Source organism: Alligator sinensis, unplaced genomic scaffold (genome assembly GCF_000455745.1).
Source record: "Alligator sinensis unplaced genomic scaffold, ASM45574v1 scaffold763_1, whole genome shotgun sequence".
Lineage (NCBI taxonomy): Eukaryota > Metazoa > Chordata > Crocodylia > Alligatoridae > Alligator > Alligator sinensis.
Genome location: NW_005842744.1, coordinates 674,868 through 692,845, shown reverse-complemented (window position 1 = coordinate 692,845; position 17,978 = coordinate 674,868). Strand labels below are relative to the sequence as shown.

General features: G+C 41.1%; 2 protein-coding genes across 27 annotated transcripts in view; one reads left to right on the top strand and one right to left on the bottom strand.

The window, feature by feature from the left end:
- MLH1 (mutL homolog 1) overlaps positions 1 to 12,069 on the top strand; it is a 29,434-nt gene extending 17,365 nt beyond the window's left edge. For 2 of the 4 annotated variants that reach the window (XM_025216485.1, XM_006034514.3), the window contains 8 exons: positions 4,531 to 4,892; positions 5,558 to 5,706; positions 6,692 to 6,800; positions 7,351 to 7,414; positions 7,939 to 8,103; positions 9,859 to 9,951; positions 10,625 to 10,738; positions 11,420 to 12,069. In XM_025216485.1, coding sequence (XP_025072270.1) covers positions 4,531 to 4,892; positions 5,558 to 5,706; positions 6,692 to 6,800; positions 7,351 to 7,414; positions 7,939 to 8,103; positions 9,859 to 9,951; positions 10,625 to 10,738; positions 11,420 to 11,587 — 1,224 coding nt within the window. In that variant the 3' untranslated portion in view covers positions 11,588 to 12,069. Of the gene's footprint in view, positions 1 to 4,530; positions 4,893 to 5,557; positions 5,707 to 6,691; positions 6,801 to 7,350; positions 7,415 to 7,938; positions 8,143 to 9,858; positions 9,952 to 10,624; positions 10,739 to 10,837; positions 10,915 to 11,419 lie in introns of those variants that run through there. The other 2 variants (XM_014525099.2, XM_025216484.1) reach the window with 2 other exon arrangements.
- Positions 12,070 to 12,206: 137 nt separating this feature from the next.
- LRRFIP2 (LRR binding FLII interacting protein 2) overlaps positions 12,207 to 17,978 on the bottom strand; it is an 86,312-nt gene continuing 80,540 nt past the window's right edge. For all 23 annotated transcript variants that reach the window (XM_025216488.1, XM_025216495.1, XM_025216499.1 and 20 more), the window contains 4 exons: positions 17,762 to 17,882; positions 16,604 to 16,683; positions 13,919 to 14,023; positions 12,207 to 13,154 (listed from right to left, as the gene is read on the bottom strand). In XM_025216488.1, coding sequence (XP_025072273.1) covers positions 13,044 to 13,154; positions 13,919 to 14,023; positions 16,604 to 16,683; positions 17,762 to 17,882 — 417 coding nt within the window. In that variant the 3' untranslated portion in view covers positions 12,207 to 13,043. The remainder of the gene's footprint in view (positions 13,155 to 13,918; positions 14,024 to 16,603; positions 16,684 to 17,761; positions 17,883 to 17,978) is intronic.

The following is a 17,978-nucleotide window of genomic DNA, read 5'->3' as shown; positions in this document are numbered from 1 at the left end:
GTGGGCTGTTCACTATGGGCTTGGGGCTGTCTGCTCTGCTGTCTTTCCCTCGAGCCCCATGGTGGCCACAGCCCCCTGCTTACCTGGTAGCAACTGGGGCGGCGAGTTGTGCCTCCTGCTGCCAGGTGGGCAGGGGCCTTGCAGTTGGCATGGGGCCCCTGGGGCAAGTGCAGCAGAGTGGAAAGCTTTGAGCCCACAGGGGGCAGCCTGCATCCACCCTCACCCTGCTCACCTCTGCTCTGGCTGTGGCTGGGAGTGGCAGGGAAGAGAGGTGGGCATGTGCCACCCCACTCCCAGCCCAGCCAGGTCCATTCAACCTCTCCCGTGGGGTATGGAAGCCTGCTCTGCCTTTGGTGGCAGCGGCAGCAGCACCAAGAGGGGAAGGGGCCCCTCCCTCTGCTCCTGGGGCCTGGCTGCAAGGGAGAAGTGGTCCAGTTTCTCCAGTTTATAGTTCTGTGGCCCTGCCCTGGGCAGAAGGAGAAGTGCGGGGGGCACCCTAGCTCAGAGACCACTCAGCCCTGGGCAGGCAGGAAGACTCACACCATCCCTCTCAGCCCTGCTGGGCAGGCTCAGGCAGCTGCCCCTTGGAACTTCTATATATGCTCCGTGGGTGGGAGTAGCAGCCCTTTAAGTAGAGCAGCTCTAAGAGCCACTGTAATTAAAGTTCTGCAGTGTCTCATGTATCAGTGTCCCCTGGTATTAAGTGCCAGGATGCTGATACATGTGACACAGGAGGCTCCTGTAGTGCGCCAAGAAAAGGTTTATTTAAGTCAGTAGTTTAAAATGCCTTGCATTATTACTAAATATCAGTTATCAGATTGGCATTGGCAGATAGGGTTGGTTAATCAGCTATCAGTATTGGCAAAGAAAATCTTTATCGGTGCACCCCCAAATAAATAACATTATATATTAATATGTAGGATATTAATGACAGAATACAATTCCCAAGTGTTTATAATTACATTAATTTTTTTACTATTGCTGTAGACTGGCAAACTGTAAGAGGCATGCATAAAAAAAGATACAAGACTGACGCACATGCGTATGTGCTGTGCATTACGCATGTGCATAATGCTCATTCCAATATGCAAATGACTTGCTATGTGATTGGTCTGACGTGTGTGAACAGTGCAGCTGAATTCACAGACGACTGTGAATTTGTATTTGTGTACAAAACACAGTATGGAACGGTGTTACTTAAGCGGGAGTGCTAAGAGAAAGTTGGAGCAAGCAAAGGCAGTTAAAGATGCTTCTTTGCTTCAAAAGATACCAACAACTGTTCATTATTTCAAGGAGAGAGAGAGAAACACGAAACAGCTGACTGCAAAGACTGCAGCACTGGTTCGGCAGACAGTGCTTCTGACAACATAGGCCTTCAGCGTGAAGATGAAGCAGCAGACCACGAACTGCGGGAAACAAATAAACCAGGACCAAGTTATTCAGGCAAAAGAAATGCCACTGAAGCAGGTCAATTTAGCAACAATCCTGCATTGTGGAGCAACATTGATGACAGTTTCAGGACGTTTTGGATTGCTACGGGTTCAGCTGCTTGTCAAAATAAAAACGTAGAAAAATTCTCTGCTTCTGCTCGGGTGGTTGGAGGGAAGATGCATATGCTGCCTGAAGATCTGTTTTCTTGTTGGCTGCCCAGTGGTGAATCTGTTACGCGTGACTAGCTTATTCATTCACCGTCTATTGGAAATGTCTACTGCTTTCCCTGCAAACTTCTTTCTACTGAAGTGCATGCATTTAGTGAAGGATTCAATGACTGGAAGCACCCTGAACGCCTATGGGAACATGAGAGAAACCTGGAACATCAGGACTGTATGCTGGCATGGATACAGTGTGCTAAGGCAATAGGTACAGTAGATGCAGATCCAAGACAGCAGTTTCAATCAGAGTGTCACTACTGGAGAGAAGTCTTTAAGCATGCTGTAGCAGTTATCATGTTCTTAAGTGAACGTGGACTTGCATTCCATGAGCATGATGAGCTGTTAGAATCACCACATAATGGAAACTTTTTGGGGATTTTTGGAGTTGATTGCTGAATTTGATCCATTTTTGGCAGATCATATGGCTAAATTTGGACAGAAGGGTAAAGGTAATCCTTATCTGTCATCATGTACTTGTGAAGAATTAATAAATTTGATGGGGCAGAAAGTTCAAAACCCAATAGCAGCAGAACTGCAACAAGCCAAAATGAAAAAAGTTTGCAGATGAGTCGGGAGAACCTAAAACCTTACTTGAGGGAAGCCAAAAGTTTCATTCTGAAACCTTCCGTGTTATAATTGACCAGTTATTAGCTTGTCTTCGTCACTGACTGGATGCCTGTAGGATGCTGAGCAGTCGCTTTGGAGTATTGTTTAAATACAACTTGCTGGACATCACTGACATTTGGAAACATGCTGCTGAACTTGCTGCAGTTAACCCCAATGACTTGGAACAGGACTTTTTCTGATGAACTCATATAATTCAAATTCTTTGTACAGGGTAAGCCAGACAAATCTCCTGCAAAATTGCTGCAGTTCTCAGGAATCTTGGCTGCAGGTTTTTTCTGTAGTCCTGCCTGCCTTCTTAAAGAAAGTGTCCAAGGAAGTTTAGACAGATATTCTCCAGGGAAATGAGCAACGCAGCGAACTTGTTCGCTGGCATTGTGTCACGACAGATCAAGCATTGTAAAGTCAAAACTGACATCAGAAAGTTGAAACAGGGTGTCTTACAAATGTGAGCGAAACGTTGTAACTCAAAACATTGTAAGTCAAAGACTGCCTGTATATTAAGTTTAGCACAAGTGTAATGTTTCAGGACTGATTAAAAAAAAAAAGCATTGAGATGTATTGTACTTTATTTTACTGCTTTATTTTAATTGCAAGAATCACTAATGGTATTCTTAGACTTGCACTCGAGGCTATCGGTATGGCCTGTATTTTTCTTGTAGCAGTTTACCGTAGCGTAGGTACAATGTAAAATGTGTATTTAAAAAAATAGTCAAACAAGCATCTATATGACCACATGACCACCATTTATGGCGATCCCATGCATGAGTACTTTTCCTAAGGCATTTGTTTTATTCTTTTGTTTATGGCAAAATTGAGTAGTTAATTTTGACATTGTGTGTTTGTGCTGTATTTATTAATGCACTGTGTAAACATTTAAAGGGTCTATTAATGCTTTTTGATACATTCCTATTTATAATGGGGTGTGGAGGGCCTCCCATTTTCTGTTTGGCCAAGGCCCCAATGAATTTTAATCCGCCACTGGCAGGAGGAGCAGTCACTAGAGGCAGGGGGAGCCAAGCAACACCTGGGTGGCTGTAGCTGCATCCTGCTGGGTCCATCCGGGGTCAGTGGGTGTGGGTGAGAGCGTGGAGTGGGCTGCCTTGCGTGGGGCTTGGCCCCATGTGCCTGCACCACACCGCCTGGGAGAACCCTGTTGCACATGCCCTCTGCCCCCCACTCTATCCTTGTCCCGCCATTCTATCCTTCTCACCCACCTCCAGCTGGGTCCTGGGACCTAGTGCCCAGGCATCCCCCCCCACACACACATGCACCCCCCCCCCCAAATATACAAAAGTAAGACTATTTTGAGCTATTATGCAACCTCTATACACTACTCAAATCAGGACAAGCAATTTTTTTTTTTTTTAGTAAAATTAAAATGTTATAGTAGATATTTGATTTTTAGTATATGACTTTTTTAAATCTATCATTTGTTAAAATAATATCTTCTGAAAGATTTTGCGTGTGTGGCCCTTGACAGCTCACCAAAACTCATTAAGTGGCCCGCCAACAAAAATAATTGCCCAATCCTGACCGCTGCTTTGGGTAAAGCTCTCAGCATATTTATAATAAACAAGACAATAAAAATTGTTGTAAAAGTTTTTTGGTTTTACTTCTCTTCCATTCTTATATACTGAGAGTAATAACTGTTTGTTTATAAAATAAGTGTATAAAAAAATTAAAACTTGTTAAGGCTTTTAACAAGTTTGTTCTTAAAAAATAAATAGGAATAGGATGATTCCATGTGGGTTAATGTCCTCTGTTAAGACAGCACAATACTGTTCCATTTAAAATGCTTCAGTGGGATGAAGATGTGGTATAGTGTAACCTGGATACTTTGTAGGATTAGGTTTCCAGCCCCCCTCCTGTGATGCCAAGATGAGGGTTTGTGAACCAGCTGAGGCTTAAATCACTTGGGCTGGGCCACTAAGGTGTTTTTACTGATATGACTTTTATTTCAAAAGGGTGGTGTCTGCTGTTGAACTCCAGCTCAGTGAAGTAACAGTGCCCTTTGAAGTAAAAGCTGTAGCAAAGAGCTGAGAGGCTCATCTTTAATTTGGCAACCTTTTGTGACATATAAATGGATTAAAAATCACAGATACAAAAAAAAAAAAGGGTTCTATTGTACAAAGGCAAACCGCTTATCCATTGTAGGAGGGCAGATGCCACCTTTAGAGAGAGAGACAGATATATATGATTGGCTAGTGCTGAATCTCTTCTCCTCTCCTTCCTCCCCATTTTTATGATGAAGACTTTACTTCCATCAGCTGATTGTTCTTCAACTGAAGTGGTTAAATCAGCAGCAAGTTCATCATTGACATCTAAGGGAACAGGTAACAAGGTCTGTGCTCACCAGATGGTTCGCACAGATGCCCGAGAGCAAAAGCTTGATGCTTTCCTTCAGCCAGTGAACAAATCCTTAAGTACAGGGCCTGATGCAGTGACATCAGGGAGTAGTTCAGAACTTTGTGATGGCAAAGCCAGACAGCAAGAAGCTGAAATGGAAGATCTCAGTAAGTTTAATACAACAGCTGTTGCACAAGGGGATGGAGCAGTGCCACCAGAGGAGTTGAAAGAAACTGGAAGGCTGTCTCCTGAAATAGTGCCTCCTCGGTAAGGCCACTCTTTGCTGAAGTTGTGGGTTGTTGCCTTTTTGTTCAGGCGCGCTGGTCAAGAAGTTCAAATGATTTCTCTCTCTTTCTTTTTTTTAACTCAGGAAAATTATAAATGCTATGAATGGGCTTGCAGAAAGCAGAGGTTCTCAGTAGAAGGGAATTTAAATACAAAGAATATAATATGTTCTGCACATGTTCCCTGGAAAAGATAACACAAAACTATTAAAGGGGAACTCCTGGTGAAACTTGGATAGGGCTGATCCATTGGAGTTGGATTGGAGCCATTGGAGGGAAGAGAACATATTTTTATTTATGCCAAGAATAACGTTAAGGAACACGCAGTCATTTAGTATCTTCCTTTGGGTCTGGTCTTTCTCTTGTTGAGAGCAGAGAGCTGGGTTGGGCCCTTAAATAGTGTGAAAGTGTTTTCAGAGCTAAGGAGTTCTAAATAGCCTTGGGAATTACCCTTTTTTTTTTTTTTAAAGAAACTCTGCTTTGGAAGTGAAATAAATGTTTGATAACTTTGGGGAACTGACTGTGTTTCCTGCAGTGCTACTTAATGTACAATCTGAGACTTGGTCACCACACTTCTCCATAGGATGTCTGTTGGCATAAATGATGAAGAGAATAGAAAATATTTCTGTTTTTCCTTTGGAACTGCAGAAAGAGACAGCGGGCAGACAGCGATGTAGAAATGGAGGAAGATCATAGTAGGAAGGAAATGACTGCCGCTTGCACCCCTCGAAGAAGGATTATTAACCTAACCAGTGTACTGACTCTGCAAGAAGAAGTTAATAACCAGGCACACACAAGTATGCAAGTTCCATCTTCTCAAAATTGCTGTTCTTCTGGCAGGTCTATGTAACCACTTGGACTGCTGAAGGGAAGTTTTTAAAGTGGTACACCCAACCTACTTTTCCTGTTGCATACAAAACTTCTGTAGGCGGTGGGTCTATATCAGACATTTTCTTTTGCTTGTGGATTGACCCACAAACCAATAGCAGCATTGTGTTAATCCCATTGGCGGATCAAAGTTTGTGTAAAACTTTATGAAGGGATGAGGCCAGTTTCCAAACAAGCAACTTTCACGTCAAGACAGGGGAGCTGAGCTGCCTGTTTGAAACCCTAGGGTTGTTTTAAACTTTAGTAAGCCTCTATACTTGATCTTAGTCCAAAAGGCTAACTGCATTTCTAAACAAAAAGCAAAAAATAGGAAGCTTTTTTTCCATTCTAAGTGTGCAGCGAGTATTAATTCACAACATAAACCCATTCAGAATTTCTAGATAATTGTTAATATTTAGTTACAATAAAAGCTGTTTTATTCGGCACTTTATCATCCGGAATGCTCTATTAACCAGCATGCCGATTGACGCGGCAAAAGTGAAACCAGAAGTCCCACCGTGGCACTTCTGGTGTCACCGAGTCCCACTTCACCAACTTTGGACTGTGGCCCAAGGCAAAGCAGCCTGTACGGGGGCCCCCTCCCTGTCCCATGGCACACTGACGCTGGGGAGTGAAAGCCCTGGTGCGGCAGGAGGGGCGGCAGCCCAAACAGGCAACGATGCCTCTCAAATAACCAGCATATTTGATTAACCGGCACTCCCCATTCCCCAGGGGTGCCGGATAACACAGCTTTCACTGTATTTTGGAAGAGGAGGTATAGAAATGACTGAGGTACTAATTAGGATTTCCATAAAAATCAAGGTATTGAACAGATGATTTTGCGTGCATTTGAGAGAGGGGAAGGGAGAGAGGAGGAGTGATGTGTACATTCTCATGTTTGGTGTATTATTCCAGGTCTTCAGGAGATGCTACGCGATCACTCATTTGTTGGTTGCGTTAGCCCTCAGTGGGCCTTGGCACAATACCAGACAAAACTGTATCTTCTCAATACCACAAAACTCAGGTAAACAAACAGGTTATTAGAAGTGGCAGTTGAAATAGCTAATGAACTTGAAATTGATTATAGAACTGAGATAAAACAATGGCAATGTGGTGATTTACTGGGCATTCAAATACGCCCAGTAAAGGGCCCCAAATTAAGGTGACTTAAATGTTCTACGCAGATCCTGAAAATTTGGGGGTTGAACCATAATTAAGAAGTCCTTGTATGCTGAGTTTTATAGAGCCTGAGGAGGCACAGAGCTTGCCTCAGCCTCACACCTGCCTATACCTTTCATGTAAGGTACTTGCCAGCACCATGTTGTTTTAGTTTCTTTACTAATTACGCATATTTGTGGTAGTTGGGCACAACAGTGAAAAACCATACAGCCAAAATCATTGCATCATTAAAGGAAAAGCCATTTTTATAGTTTTCCGCAACATCTGTCTTTTCTTCTGAGTACTGCTTTGTTCGGGGGGGTCTGCCATTATAAAGCAGAGACCATGTATGTGACATAGACTTGACTGATACAGACCTTTCCATAATAAATTCACTTTATTTTCTTTCAATGTAGTGAAGAGCTCTTCTACCAGATACTAGTTTTTGACTTTGCAAATTTTGGAGTTTTAAGATTGTCAGTAAGTATAAACTCCTTCAAACCTTCTGTGCAGTTTTTTGGAGAGAGTACTCGGTTACCAGTTTATGATCTTGTATTCTGAAATATGGATTTTTTTATTTATTTATGCAGAGTAGGTCACATCAGGCTCCAGGTGGGAAGGTCAAATTTTGATGAGTACTGGCACTATGTTTAATTTCCTTTACATCAGCATAGCATAGCTGATGTAAATTCCACCTGTTCTGAATTCTCACGTGGGTGGCTTCATTCTGACCATAAGATTCTAGTCCTTCAGCAACTTTGCTGCCTAATCTACCTGTTCTGTCTGTTCTTCACCAGAATTATATTGGGAATTTCTCAACTTTTAGCCACCATGCCATAGGCTTTATAGAGTGGTAAGAGAGGAGCATAGTCTGTTTACTAGGAGAAAAAGCAAAATTTCACTGCACAAAAAATTACAATGGGAAATTTGTGGTTAAGGATCATTTTTATATTAAAGATTTGAGATGCCTGGGTAATAATTGTGTCGTCTTTGGATTTTTAAAGGAACCAGCACCACTGTATGATCTAGCGATGCTTGCTTTGGAGAACCCTGAAAGTGGCTGGACGGAAGAGGATGGCCCAAAAGAAGGACTTGCAGAGTATATTGTTGAGTTTCTAAAGAAGAAGACTGAAATGCTGAGAGATTACTTCTCTCTTGAAATTGATGAGGTGACTCTTGCCTATGCTTCTATTACAGCAGTTATGTAGGTAACTCTAAGTGTTGGTCACATGATATTTGTCTTTTTTAAAACTGCATGCAGACTTACTTTAAGAATAGTTCCAAATTGATGTATATAGTTGTAAGAGCTAGAGCCAGTTAAGTGTGGCAAAGCTCAACTTCCAGGCGCCTAAGCTCTTTCCTGTACTGCATGCGAGGTTAGGCAGAATGGGCTTTGAAACACCCAGCATGTTGCCTGAAGTCAGTAGGGAGGACCTATCTCCCGAAGCTTCTCCTGATCACTTTCAAAGTGATCAGGAATCCATATTTATTAAAAAATACAACTGAAGGTAGTCTGCATTAAACTCATTGAATAAGAAATCCCTTGGAGCAAGGACTGGAGCACTAATGTCCTAGTCCCTAGTGAGTGCTATAACTGTCAGGCTGGAGACTTTTGCGAGTAATCTGTTGATTTATTTCATGCAAAGTGGAACAGTTTAAAACAATTGAAAATGCGAGAGTAATCTTTAATTTGGGGATCAGAACATTGTGGGTGGCTGGAGGTAAGAGATGAAATCCGTCTAGGCAGAGAGCTAGATAAAGGATAGTGTCTTCTGCCAGTCTTTTAGGCATGCTTTGAAAGGGGTTACGGCATGATAAGTGGAGGAATGTTTGTGGAGGCTGCTATGTGTTCACCTCCCATGTAAGTCCTAGCTCCTTTGGTCTGAGTAATTCAGGGTAGATTTTTAGATACCTCTAGGGTTACCCAAGTCATTTTGATACATTTGTGAGAAGACTAGACTTCTCAAGCACGTAGGGCATGGGTACAGTTTTCTGTACAACTCTATCCATATTTAACTTGTGCTTTGTCCGCTATACCCTCTTACCCTGTGATAAATCATAGAAAGTTAAGGTTGGAAGGGACCTCAGGATGTCATCTAGTCCAACCCCCTGCTCAAAGCAGGACCATCCCCAACTACATCACTCCAGCCAGGGCTTTGTCAAGGTGAGCCTTAAAAACTTCCAAGGATGGAGATTCCACCACCTCTCTAGGTAACTTGTTCCAGTGCTTCACCACTTTCCTAGTGAGAGAATTTTTTCTCATCTCCAACCTAAACTTCCCTTGCTGCAACTTGAGACTATTGCTCCTTGTTCTGTCATCTGTCACCACTGAGAACAGTCTAACTCCATCCTCTTTGGAATGACCCTTCAGGTAGTTAAGGGCTGCTATCAAATCCCCCATCAGTCTTCTCTTCTGCATGCTAAATGAATCCAGTTCCCTCAGCCTCTCCTCACACATCATATGCCCCAGTCCCTGAACCGTTTTCACAGCTCTCTGCTGGACTCTCTCCAACTTGTCCACATCCTTTCTGTAGTGGTGGGCCCAAAACTGGACATACTCAAGGTGTGGCCTCACTAGTGCAGAATAGAGGGAAATAAATCGCGTCCTTCAATCTGCTGGCAACACTCCTACTAATGCAGCCTAGCACGCTGTTAGTCTTCTTGGCAACAAGGGCACACTGCTAACTCGTATCCATCTTACTGTCCACTATAACCTCCATGTCCTTTTCTGCAGAGCTGCTGCTTAGCCAGTCAGCCCCCAGCTTGTACTGGTGTATGGGATTCTTCTGTGCGAAGTGCAGGACTTTGTACTTGTCCTTGTTGAACTTTGTGAGATTTGAAAAACTGAAAAACATCTGAAAAACTGGCAGCTGATGCAGGACATCCGCATCCTTATTTACTGCTTGGTCATGTTATGTTTGCAGGTAGGAAACCTTACTGGACTACCACTCCTCATAGACAACTATATTCCCCCCTTGGAGGGATTACCTATGTTTATCCTTCGTTTGGCTACAGAGGTATGTTGCTTTTCAACTTTTAACTAAAGCTAATTAGTTGAAGATGCTGCTGTTTGCTTTCCTTTGTCACTTATCAAGAAGTGGCATTTATAGATGTACTCTGAAATCCTGACTCGTAAGAAGGAACAAAATAATGCAACCCATAAGAAACTTGGCAAAAGTTGATGTGGAAAGAAGACTGGATTTGAGAGTTTGGGAGTATCAAACCCTGTTTAGATAGAAGTGGTAGTTTCGTTTGCTTTGTTCTGGTGTCAAATCATATAAAAGAAGAAAAGAAAAAGCCTTTTATAAATATACTCGACTCCATGCTGTAGTGGAATTATTCCAAACCTTCATGTTCTAGTGGCAAAAATGGGTTTAAAGACACATTTCTCTTCCAAAAGGAAAAATAAAAACTTACCTGTTAAGCCACAGATGGCTAAAAGCACAATACAAAAACACATCAAGATTATCTATGGAGCGTATTTTCTTATGGAGTGTGCGCATCCTTGCTTTTTTATATATCCTAATTTTGTAGCACCACATGGTGTGAACAGCAGTTTATTTTGATGATTTTTAATTAACAATTAGGACCTTCTTAATTTTGCTCTTTGGTAAGGGCCAGCAATGTTCTTGCAAAATAGCATTCTAGCTCTTATATAAACTGAATAGCTCTTATTTTCTCTTGTAACAGGTAAACTGGGATGAAGAGAGAGAATGTTTTGGAAGTCTCAGCAAGGAGTTAGCCATGTTTTACTCTATTAGAAAGCAATATATGCTGGATGAATCTAACCTAACTAGTTCACAGGTACAGTAACATGGTGTAACAGCACATAATTTAGTTACAGAAAGAGGTAATAAGTATTAAATGATAAACCTATTTAAAAAAAAAGGCTTCTACCTCTAGACTTTAGAATCAGATGGACTGAGAAATATTGCCAGCAGAGTATTGAAAGAATGGATGTTTCCAAAGAAGACAAAAAGGTGAAGACTTGAGTCATTAATTCAAGGCATGTTTCCAGAAATGTTCAATTTAAGTTGTTTGGAGATGTTTTTGCATGCTTATCTAACTTCTTTGGCAAACACATTGGAATTTAGTAAGCCGCTATGTGAGTTCACATCCTGAGCTGTGCAAGCAAGAGTTATATGCATTAAACTTTTATCTTTTACTGAAAACATTAAGGCCTGGCCAGGAAAAAGTGTGGGTTACCTCTAGTTGCCAGTTTTTACAGCCAAATGCTTGCAGGAAGCTTTTTAATAATGTTCAAGCCCTGATGCCCTCCCCCAAGTATTTTAGAACTGGGTGGTGAGTTGTTGTAGGTCACAGTGTTCTAATTACTCACTTACCTTCCTATATGAGCTAATACTGAAGAATAAAACTAGGTCTCTTTAATAACTGGAACAATTTGGTTTTTGAAAAAAAAAACAAGCTTTACAAGTGTAGATTTTTGGCAAAAAATGTAATAGTTCCGTCTTTAATGTCTTTCAGAATGAAGACCTTGATTCAAGTTCAAAAACATGGAAATGGACCGTGGAACATATTGTTTACAAAGCTTTAAGGAGCCATCTTTTACCTCCTAAACACTTCACAGAAGATGGCAACATTTTGCAGCTTGCTAATCTACCAGACCTATATAGGGTTTTTGAGAGATGTTGAATGGATTATTTTATAGCCTGTTTTTTCTTAGCAGGAGATAAAGCTGGACTCTCTCAAAAGCTTTATAAGTAGTGGGGGTAAATTTTCCGCTTTAGTTTGAATATAGCTTTATTTTTTAAACTAACTTAACAGACACTTCTGTACTGTAGCTTTTCAGGAACCATACAAATGCAGCTGCTGTCTCCCAAAATTAGAGCAAATTATTTTCATCCTAAAGGAACAAAGAAGGGTGACTGTATAATAAATCTCTAACACTCAATCTTAGAAGTAATCAAGAGGCAAGAGTTGGCCTGGTTCTAACTGAAGAAGGATTAAGTCATTCGTTAGCCAAGTAGCTATATATTGCATACAAGATTGCTAGAACTTCAAGGGTTGATCTATGATAGCATTACTGCTACACTCAAACTTTTTTTAGTTACAGATGTTGCCTTCAGGGGGGGGGGGAACTATTTAGCCCAAATTTAAAAACAAACCCAAAAGTAAAGTGTGCTGTTTCAAAATCTTCAAAAAGATTAAGGTATGAAACAGCAGCATGTATTCTTATCATGTGATAACTGAATTTAGAACCCATAGACTTGAGGAACAAGTTTAGAATTTAAAGGAAGATGCCAAACACTTATTCTGGTCAGTAAAGTGTCCATTTAATAAGTTCATCAGCCACATTTTCCATACCCTCCTCCCACCCTAAAATTTAAATCCACACTTAAGCAGCAGATGATACAGTTTTACAATGTACAACAAAAGAACTCGTAGAGGTTGATGTCCCTCCTGTTATATCAAGAATTTCAGGGCTTATATTTGACAAAAATCTAGAATGCAAATGTACCATCACCCATGCAAAAAAGCAAGTTTTATATACAGTCCCTATTTTTTTCTTATAAATTTAAATATTATACAAAAATGCATCTTTCCATCAAAATGTATAAAGTTTAGTGAACAGAGAGCTCAAAATGTACCTTAAAATAAAAGTTATCTGATTTCAAAGGTTATTTTGACAATCTAACATAACTGAAGTCTAAATTGCACCATATAGAAGGCACTTGTGCTGTGTGATGTCTTGAGCAAATATATTTGTTAGTTTAATAAACAGTGTCCTCTTGAAGTCATGCAGTTGTCTCCAAGCATCATTAAAGCAGCTGAAATAAGGATTGTGAGTAAACTTGATTCCACAGTTGTGAAAACATATTTTCTAGCAATAAGTCAATCATACAGCATTGTGCTCCAGATGACTCTAAAGTCAAACTGGTAAAGAAAACAAAATCACCATCATTCACATGGGAACTGGAACTATTTTTCATTCTCTCATAAGTTACAAAGTATGCCACTTAATTAGGAAACTAAAATATCACTGAACAGTTCAGTGTTCAAAAGTTTGTGCCAATGAAAGTCTGTATTAAAAACAAACTAAGGGCTAGTTATTTCAAGGAGCAGTGCACATTTAAAAAAGAAGTCTTCTCTACTGTTGAGAGAGAAGAGCAGTCCTATTAGCCTTCATCTTTTCCAACCGCTTCATCAAGTGGCTATTGGTCATCTCCATCTCTTCCATCTTATCCAGTGCTGTCCTTAACTAAAATACAAACAAATGTTTCATTCAGTTTTAGAGTGCTGTCTTGTGAATAGCAGGAATTAAAATTCTAAAAGGAGCTTTGATGTTAGGATCATAACCTTATTTCCTCTTAACTTTTTTTTAAAGGCTTTGCTATAGCTTAGAAATACTTAGAGACTAGATGAAATTTGCTTTAAAATTAAGACTGTTTGTGGCTTCCTGAGCTGGAAAATAAGATTTCTCTGAAACAGGAAGAGTGTAAGGACCCTGAGTCATTCCAGGACCAACCAGAAGACAGGTTATCAGTGCACTGAGGACAAGAAAGTTTCTCCCAGTTTGCTGAGCAGTTGCGATTTGGTATCCAAGAAGCAAAGATGGCAACAATGTAAACAGACAAAACCTGCTCAAGAAATCAACACTGATCCAATTTGTTAGAACTTCCAAAGACTTAGGGGAAAAAGTTAAAGGAGGAGAAACTGCTAAAAAACAAGAATGTTGTGAGCCGAGACAATTACCATTATTCATGGCCTGCAGAACATTTTGCCAGCTGCAGTCAGAAAGGAACTGGGCTTGGAATATAATGAAGTGCTCACAGATGACTAATGAAAGGTTCATGCAAAATATCATACATAAACAGCCATTTTTATTCCTTACCCTCTTTTAGAAATACATGGACTGCAATAGAATTACTGCCATAACAGCTGCACAGATTAAACATTCAAGCTTTTAGTTTTATTTATAAAGACTCGATTTAGTTTCCTTTGAAATGAGAAGGAATTTACTACCTCTCGTTGAAGTTTCCTTTTTTCTGCTTTGAGTTCATCTTCTACTTTTTCTGCATTCTCTGCTGCAGTTTTGTATCTCATAACCTGTCCTTCAAGTCTTCCAATCTGTAAAACCAAACAAAACCACATATGTAAAAAATACTGCTTTTCAGTTGGTGAGCACATCCTTCACCATAAGGCCTAGCCTTCTTCCTCCCCTCTATGGCAGTTCTTACATTAACTGTACTACTCAGCAAAGGAAAGAAGAGAGACTGTGAACATGAAGCAACAGCTGTAACTAAAAAGAAAAGGAAAATGAGTTTAGAGAATTAACCGATATTAACACAAGAGAGCAATAAGGTAGAGATCCCACTGCGTCTCTCTCTCCATGGTGAGATAATAGAATATGAAGCAGAAGACAATGGAAATCAGAGCAGATTAGCAGATGCATGACTAACAGATCCAGGGAGGTGATGCTTCCCTTCTATGCAGCACTAGTCAGGCCGCAGTTGGAGTACTGTACCCACTTTTGGGTGCCGCACCTCAAGAGGGATGTGGAGAATCTTGAGAGGGTTCAGAGGAGGGCCACTTGTTATAGTCAAAGGCCTGCAGGCAAGGCCCTGTGAAGAGAGACTGAGGGACCTGGATCTCTTCAGCCTGCACAAGAGAAAGCTGAGAGGTGATCTGGTGGCTGCCTATAAATTCATCAGGGGAAGGCAGCAGGGAATAGGAGATGCTCTATTTACTAGGGCACCCCCTGGAGTAAGTAACTAGGAACAATGGCCACAAATTGACAGAGAGCAGATTCAGGTTGGACATTAGAAGGAACTTCTTCACGGTAAGGGTTGCCAGAATCTGGAAAGGGCTTCCAAGGGAGGTGGTGCTCTCCCCTACCATCAGGGTCTTCAAAAGAAGACTGGACAAGCACCTAGCTGGGGTCATCTAACTGCAGCGCTCTTTCCTGCCCAGGGCAGGGGGCTGGACTCGATGACCTACTGAGGTCCCTTCTGACCCTAACATCTATGAAGCACTGGACACTGGGAACCTCAGTGGACTGAAAAAGGAAGAAAATGAAGGAGAAGATAGTGGAAAATGAAGAGACAGGGATAGGTGAACTGGAGGGAAAGATGCTAGAAATTGAAAACAGACCTGGAAAACAGAAAATCAGATGAAGTACATGGAGATGAGAGATAGTAAGCAAACTGAAAGAAATGAAATTTGACATTCATATCAGACCATAAACTGAAAGGGACCTTGGACCAAAGAAGAGATCAATAATAAGGGGGACCACAAGCCAAAAATAATTAGGAGATAGCAGCTTTGAAACATGCTTGCCTCCCTGTATTTACAATACAAGAATTATGACCTGCTAATGTTGCATTTGACTGAAACCAAGTGTGTGCCATAGGGAGAATAAGTCACGAAGGCTAAAGACAGACATTTAAAAAGCCTGAGCCTGAACTGATTCAATCTTTGCAGGTTAGTTTAACCTGGCTAGGCTGAATCAGTGTGTAACTGTGCAGACATCCCAGAAACATGGGCACATGCCTGCAGAGGTTCAGGGTAGACGCTGAGGGGCGCTAGAGCAGCCCTCTCTTCCCTTCCCCAGGGCTGAGCTGAGGGGAGACGTGGCCAGGCCCCAGCAGGACACCCTGATTAGGGAGGGGTTCCCCACCTTCTGACCAGCCCAGCAGGGAATTGATAACACAGTGTTTATCACCCCTAACTCAGTGTTTATCAGAAAACAAAGGGACATTACCAGCTACCTGTTGAGTCTGCCTTTGTCCTGTCTGCCACAGCATGGACTGTAGCCAGCATGTGGTCTGCTAGCTAATACGGAGAGGTGTTTGTGTAAGGGAGAAGGGAGCGGCGGGGAGCAAAAGGAAGCAAGGCAGATGTCTGCAGTCTCTGCCAGAGCTCCAACCAGGTGCAAAGGGGAGGGGCCAGCTCTCCTGTGGAGCAGAGAACCCTGCCCAGCTCAGAAAACATGCCAGGGGAGTCTGATTTAACTTAAGGAAGGAGTCTGGGACAGACGTATAAACTGGTTTGGACCATTTTCAAACCAGTTTATCTGCACTGAACATCTGATCTGTTACAGTTTTAAACCAGGTTCTGATCACTTAAGCTGATTTGTGTGTAATGTCTGTCCCTACCCTTACAGAATAACGTGTGAAACAATTATTTACAATGTTGCTGAACGAACATACATACCAGTTCACTCTCAGAATTTTGCTGTGTTCTTTAAAAAATATACCTAGCTACCTATCAGATAATTCTAAAAGTGAATTTCAGACTCTTTTCCTCCTCACAGGTCCATGTAAATTAACTAACTAACTAACTATCTAACTATCTCCGTTAATTAAGGTAGTTTTTTGCATGGATACTATTTTGAGACAAACATGTACACAGTAAAAATCTTTTGATTTTCTAAAATACAGTGCATGTATTATTGAATCCAAAATGTTAACCTCTATATTTTCTTTTGTGACTAGTTACAAAGAGCTGTTAGCTGCAAGAAAAAAGGTAATACAAGTCTGAACATAATGCAGCTGGCAAAGACAATATGGTGAAGCATAGAACAGGTGCAGAATAAAACTGGATTTAATATAATCTAAGAAATCAATTTACAGACCATATTATACACAATGAGTCTTTTAGACCTACTTAAATATTTTGTAAAAGAACTCTAAAGTAAGATATACTTACATTTTGTTCCATGGTCGTTATATCTTGTTCAGCTTTTGAAAGCTTAAATTTGTATTCACTTATTTGTCTGTTGGCATCTCCTACATAAAATCAAATATAAAGGTATTTCTTAAAGGGCCAAGTGTCTCTAACGGGCCATTTCTATTTTAGTTCAAAATTCATTTAAAATTACTTCATTGAGAATATAGAATTCTTCCAGTTGGGTATATTTTCTTTTTAAATTTCTTTCTCTGGGAGACTTAAAAAGCCACCCATATCACACAGACTTTCTATACCAGGGGTTCTCAGCCTTTTTCTGAGCCCCACCCCCAGCATGCTATAAAAACTCCGTGGCCCACCTGTGCCAGAGAACTGCCTGGCATCCCAGCACCACCCACACAGCTCAGGGTGCAGCAGGCGGGGGTTGGCAGCAGGGAGCCCCAGGGCTCCACTCACTTGAGCAGCAGCAGTATGGAGCCTCACCCGCCCACTTGCAGCAGCACCACCCGCAAGATAGAGGTTGTGGGGACAGCAGGTCACGCTTGCCCCTGCCCCTTCCTTGGGACTCGCCTCAGACCTGGGGGACCAAGGCAGCCCATGCCAGGCTGGGCCAGGCAGACCCCCTGAAACCTGCTCATGCCCCCACAAGTTGAGAACCACTGGCCTACATGCTGCTATTGCCATTGCTGAGATGCTCTTAAAAGCTGGCTTTGAGGATCAAAAAATTAAACAAAAAATGTTCTAGGAAAGGAAAAGAAGGGAAAAATGACATGAGCCAAGTAATTAAAAATGGTGATGTCCTGTATCATTGTCTAAATAATGAAGTTTTATAAATATTTGCATTAGATCCTGACAAAGCTGTCAATTAAGAAAAAATAGCTTGCTAGAAATACTGAATACAAACCTTTTATTAGCTAACAAGGAATGCAATGAGAGGAAAGCAAAAAGAATTTAAATGCTGCATTTGATATTGCTAACACTGTTTTCAAAACAACTAGACTATTCAAGTAAGCTAACAAATAAAAGGAAAGAGCCTATAAAAGTCACAATATTTTCAACAAAATTAGGTAAGTGATCAACCAAGGGCAAGGTAAGATGCTTGCTCTTTAAATATATACAAAAAGGAAACAAAAGGTTCTTTTCAATATAAATACCTTTATATAACCAAGGTAGACTTACTCTGCATTTCAATTAACTGCAAGTCAGAACCATTCTCTAATCCTGTTATATCTGGATTTGAACCATCACTTTTAGAGTATTTCTGTTGTTCCTCTTCTAATTGCAGCTTCAGCTTTCTAATCTGAAAAGAATATGCTATTTTATTAAATGGTAAGCTTCTAGAAGTACTTCATTAGGATTTTCAAACTGAGTTGACAGTTTAGCTGTATATAGGGAA